General features: G+C 40.9%; 1 protein-coding gene across 2 annotated transcripts in view; it reads left to right on the top strand.

Moving 5' to 3' along the window:
• PM20D1 (peptidase M20 domain containing 1) overlaps positions 1-6,008 on the top strand; it is a 30,667-nt gene that overhangs the window by 1,078 nt on the left and 23,581 nt on the right. For both annotated transcript variants that reach the window (XM_084853301.1, XM_084853300.1), the window contains exons 2-3: positions 2,662-2,748; positions 4,857-5,092. In XM_084853301.1, the coding sequence (XP_084709427.1) occupies positions 2,662-2,748; positions 4,857-5,092 (323 nt within the window). The remainder of the gene's footprint in view (positions 1-2,661; positions 2,749-4,856; positions 5,093-6,008) is intronic.

Below are 6,008 nucleotides of genomic sequence, written 5' to 3'. Positions count from 1 at the left end.
AAGCCGCGCGAGACATTCCCTCAGCGCCTCGCCCTCAGGCTGGGAAGGACTCGTCAGCCTCAGGCCGCTTGGTCTCCCGCGCGCCCCGGCCGCGGCTGGAAAAAAATATTGGGAGCAAAGTGCATCTTTTTCGGGGGCGGGGAATGCCCCACGTGTTAGATTTCTGTAAGAGAAATGAGGGCATTATTTCACATTAACGCTCCCATCCTAAGCATATTTTTCTCTGAAGTAAGCCCTATCGAGTTTGATAGAGTTGATCTTCAAGTAAGGATGTTTAGGATTGCAGTTTAGAACTGATACATTGGAAATACCTTAACTGATAATATAACTGATTGATATACTGGAAATTAAGATATTTCCAATGTATCAATCAGTTATAGTTTGTATGCGAAAAGTGCCTCAATTCTGGAACGAAGCTGAAAGTAGATTACAGCCGATTAACAGCCTGGTTTAGAAAACTTAGGTATCTCAAAATATCCAAAGTGATTTACAATACAATTTCAGCCAGTTAATCCAATAAAATAATCAGCCACAGCCAGTCTGATCAAAATCGGATAAAAAATCAGAACCACAGATCACCCATTAAAAGCACTGGAGAGAAAAAGTTCTATGCTTGCTATCTGAAAGAGAGAGATTAATGTTGGTGGCTCATAGATCTATCCAGGAAGGGGGTCCCACACACAGGCTGCAACCTGTGGAAAGGGTCTTTCCTCAGTCACCACCATCTACCTAACTTCTGAAGATGGAGGAGGGATTCCAAAGCAGATCTTAAAAGATTAGGCAGGTTAATATGGGAAGAAGTAAGCCTTCCCTTATGCTGGCCTCAAGGTGTTAAAGGAATGTGTTTCTTTTTCACTAAACCGCTCTCCATTTGTGCTGGTGTCTATTAGTTTATAAACCATCCTGGCAGATACCTGTCTATTTACTGGACAGTTCTCAGAGGAATTTTAAACACATAATAATGTAATGACATTTTATAGTTCCTGATATTTCTGTATTTTAGTGCTTTGAAAAGATTGATTGGTTGAACTGTAGACAGAATTTACACCACTCCATAATTGTGAGTAAACGAGTTAGTTAGCCAAATCAGAAATGCAAAGATGAAATCAGGTGAAAACATACTCATTTCTTCAAATTAAATGTTTCTGTCTCTGCTTCTTTATAGAGAGTCACTTCTGGTAATTCCAGAGAGCAAAATTATAGCCTGTCAGCCTTTTGTAACTCTACCCTTTAACCACTGTCTTGTTAAATTAGTGCTTTTTCTTGCAGGCTCAGATCCACTGCTTCTGCTATGCTGACAGCCTGTCATATAGCAGCATTTTCCAGTTGTTTTCTCTATGAATGCCTGCTGTTACTGCTACAGCTTATGTTTTATAAAATATTTCTTCACATAAATCAGTTTATATAAAATAACTCAATATTCCACCTAATATTCTGATAGAACATTCATACAAGCTCCTTTCCATTATCTAATTAGCCTCCAAACAAGAGGTCTGAAACTGTGTGCGTGGCTGCTGTGGTCTGAAACTGTGCAGTAAACACATGAGAGCAGAATCACATTCTGTGGTGATTGAGCCTATGTGCATACGAGTTATATGCACATGCACTCTGCACATATGATCTGGTGCCCCACAAAAAATGGACTTTGCTATACAGCAGTAGTGGGAAACCATTAGCCCATGGATCTGGCCCATAGCCTCCAATCCTTAGCCCTAGTCCCCCCCCCCATACACCCCAATTAGGCTTAGGAAAAAATATTCCATTCAAAAGGGGGACGAGAGGGCATGGAATGGGGGGTGGGGTGCGTGTATGGATAGATTGGGAATGTGAACAGGTGGGTGGGTGTGTTTGAATGAAATAGAACTGGTGTGGCAGGGGAATGGGTGATTGATGGATGGGTGCACAGCTTTGTATGAGTGAACAGGGATGGGTGTAGAAAGACAGTATGAACTGATAATTGATAGGATAAATGCTTACGTGTGGATGGATGGATGGATGGATGGAATGTGTATATGTGAGAAAGGGTATGTGTGGTGGCTCTGGCTGTACACACTGCTGGCATATTTCCCCTAACAGGTTACCCGTGAGAGAATGCAGCTCTGTCGGTGGGAGGTTCACCACCCCTGCCATACAGAGAGAACCTACTTGAGTAGACATTCTGCACAGACAGCTAAAGAATACATGGAAGTCAGATAGGAACAGCGGAGACAGCCCCATGCATTCGTTATACACTGTTTCAGACCATGTGAAAAGACATCTTAATGCCTTGTGGAGTCTGAGGATCTTGGCCATTTGATCAGGAGTATCACCTGCACATCTGGAATATGCGCACATCTAAATGCGTGTACCTGCACATTGCTGAATGATGTAACAGAGTGCAAATGCACCTTTTATTCACAGTGACCACAGAAATACTGAAACTGTCTTCTTTTTATTTATTACATCACATTTATATTACATTCTTGAAATTTACACTCAGAGGCAGTCAGCCCATTGAGAATGACACCTGTTGTCTTATGTGAGATCTTTAAATCCTACATACGGTGTTTTGTGGGGGTGTGGGGTTCAGCTCATTGCACTGTTATTTTAAAATATTGCCTATCTGAATTTAAAAAAAAATCTCTCTTAAAAAAAAACCTCGTCTCTTATACTTTATGGAAGGTGCCATCAGAATACAAACAGTTTCCTTCTCACCGGATGATCAGAATTTGACAGCCCTGGCAGAATTTGAGCCATTTATTCGTAAAGGTATTTGAAACCCACATATGTAAAGGTATTCCTGCTTTTAACGGGGAGATGGACATTTGCTGCATAGAAGATCTAATTCTTCCATGGTAAAACAGTGTTTTGGCATGTTTTTTTCACAGAACTGAAGTAATAAACTGACAAAATGGGATTTATTATTCAGTAGAGTGCAACTGACAAAAATGGAGTTTGTTATTGAGTAGTATACTTCTTAATCAACTGAAGCAACTGTGGAACTTTTTAAAAAATGAGGTTGTATAGCTTTTTACAATTATACATTAATATTTTTTCTAAATTGTATTTTTTACTATGTGATAAATTGCATAGCTCAGTGGTAGAGCGCATGCTTTGCATACAGAAGCTACCCAGTTTAATCTCCATATAGGTCTGGGAAAATCCATTGTCTGAGATGCTGGCTGGCTGGAGAATGCATAGCTGGCTGGGGGGTGTTGGGAGTTGTAGTCCAAGACAACTCCCTGGGGGGGCACCAGGTTGGAGAAGGCTGCCATGAACCATACACCAAGATATATACAAATCTATATGTGAGTTACCATAGATGAGGGCCAGCAGAGCTGAACAAAGACCTGGTCAAAAGCAAGCAATTAGTACTTCTGTTTTACAGATGAGGAAAACTGAGACTGAGATATAAGCAATTAGCATTAGGCCAGCCATGGCAGGGGGTGGTTGTTGTTGTTGTTATTGTACTTGTACTTCTTATTGTTGTACTTGTTTTTTTTTATTTTATCCCTTTGCTCTCATTAAAGTCAGAAACCTTTGGAAATCTACTGCAAACCACCCAGAGATCTGCCAGTAGATCCCAATCTACGTTCTGCCTATCCCTGGCCTAGAGAGTTGCTGCCAGTCAGTGTAAACTGAACAAGATGGACCAATGGTCTGACTCGGCTTAAGGCAGCTCCCTATGTTCCTAAAGCTTAGAAGATACCTTTTTTAAAAAAAAACATTTACTCTTAAATCTGTCTGCAGATCTAGGTTGTGAAGCAAAGGTTTATGAGATGTACTACATCACTTGAAGTCTTTTCTCAGAAAAAGTTATGGGAAAGGTGATGTAGCATAGTGGCTAATAGCACAATCCTATTCATGTCTACGCAGAAATCCCATTGCATTCAGTGGGGCTTACTCTCAGGTAAGTCTGTATAGCAGCCTTCCCCACCTGGTGCCCTCCAGATGTTTTGGACTACAATTTCCATCAGCATCGCCCAGTATGGCCAATGGTCAGGAATGATGGGAGTTATAGTCCAAAACATCTGAAGGGCACCAGGTTGGGGAATGCTGCTGTATAGGATTGCAACGTAAGAGTATGAGGGTGTGATCCAGAAAGTCCTGGGTTCAAATGTCATGTCAACTATGAACTTATCAGTTTGCCTTAGGTAAGCCACTCTCTCTGATCCTCAACCCTCCACCTTCAATATGGTGATAATAATACCGGTACATAGGACTGTGATTGCTGAGATAATGTATGTGAAGAGCATTGAGCACTCAACAAGTTCCATATAAATTCAAGTTGCAATTCTATGCATGTTTAGACAGAAAAAAGGCCTACAGAAAAAAGCCTTCTTCTGTCTAAACATGCATAGGATTGCACCCACAGAGTCTGATAATAAATGCTGTATGCAGGAACTACAGTTATTAACCCAAAAGTGGATTAGTTTAGTATGATTTCAGCCTTATAATTCCTGTAAATTTCATGGCCAATACTGGTCAAATAGGTAATATTGCTTAGTGTTTTCAGATGTACTTGTAGAGTTGCTTTTATTATTTCCAGCAGCATGCTGGTTTTTCCAAATGTTATGTCAGCAAAGAAGAAAAAGGATCCGTGAATTCAGAGATTTTTATGCTTTTTTGTATTATCATTTATTTGCTTCAAAATCTGTTCCCCACGCTGGGAGTGTGTGGAATGGGAAAAGCTGTAGACTATTTCCGTCCGTCCCCCCCATCCTTCAATTAACTATTGCTTCGAAAGTACCAAGCATTGTCATAGTAAAACTTTTAAAACTTCACACATAGACTTGGTTAATATGTTTCCGCTGATTTATCCAGTCGATCTCAAAGTTAGGAGCAATTTTTTTTCCTTCTGTTTCTCCTTCCTGAAGCCTTTCCTGCAGTATTTTCTGCCACTTTCATTCAACATGAAGTTATTGGAGAATATAGCCACCTGTTCACCATCCAGGGATCTAACCCTGAGCTACAGCCCTACATGTTGCTTGCACATACAGATGTAGTCCCAGCTTCCCCTGATAAATGGGATGTCAGTGACCCTTTCTCTGCTGAGGAACATGATGGGTTTATATATGGAAGAGGAACACTGGATAACAAAAACTCAGTTATGGTATGTATGGTAAATTTAGCTCCTTTTGCAGGGATGCAGAACTTTTCAGAGGTGAAAGTGTCCATGAAATATGATGATTCACTGCTCTCTGTTCACAGAGAGGCATAAAGCATTCAATAACATATATTTTTGCAAGCTAAAGATAAATCTCTGCACTTGAAAAGGCATCTTGCTGGCTATATCACTGTTATTTTCTTTTGCTTCAAATTGACTTCTTACTCCACACATTCTGCCTCAACTTCATGTTCTCAGAGTGTGGCTACTGCTTCTCTTCTGCAAATTGTGAATGGTAATTTAAGTAGAGAAGTAGAGAGAGGGTGTATGGATCTTCCCCCACTACCCATTCCTGCCCTCACCATCACTTTTCTTCCAGCCTAAGCTGAAGACCAATGTTTACAATGGAAACACTGATCTCAAACCTCTGCTTGGAGAAAGAGTACCTGGGAAGCAGGGGGAGTTGCTGTAGAAAACCAGTGGGTGAGGTAGAAAAGCTGTGCCCACCTGTCACTTCTGCTGCAAATCACAGTCTCCAGGCCTAAATTTGCAGAGAAGAAACAGCAGACGGGCTTTGAAACCATGAAGCTGAGACAGAATGTGTAGTTCCTTCCGTAATATGCTTGTGCTGCCCTAAGAATTTGACAATAAAATACAAGATAAAATACAAAATTATAATCAAAACATAGAAGCAAATCAGTTTAAAACACATGAATACAATAAAGAAATAAGCAGCACCCACCAGTTAAAACTTATTTCAGGAACTGACAAGTCAGATTAAGGGCCAAAAGCCTGTCTGAATAAGAATGACTTTGCATGCTGGCACAAGGACACTGAAGATGGAAGTAGCCCAGCCTCCCTTGGCAGGGAGTTCCAGTACTTGGAAGCAGCCACTGAGAAAGCCTTCTCTCGTGTTCCTGCC

Source organism: Heloderma suspectum, chromosome 4, assembly GCF_057233095.1.
Source record: "Heloderma suspectum isolate Gila_16-S chromosome 4, 16-S_ref, whole genome shotgun sequence".
In the NCBI taxonomy this organism is placed as follows: Eukaryota; Metazoa; Chordata; class Lepidosauria; order Squamata; family Helodermatidae; genus Heloderma; species Heloderma suspectum.
Note: the sequence above shows the minus strand (reverse complement) of the source record. Positions and strands in the feature narration are given on the sequence as shown.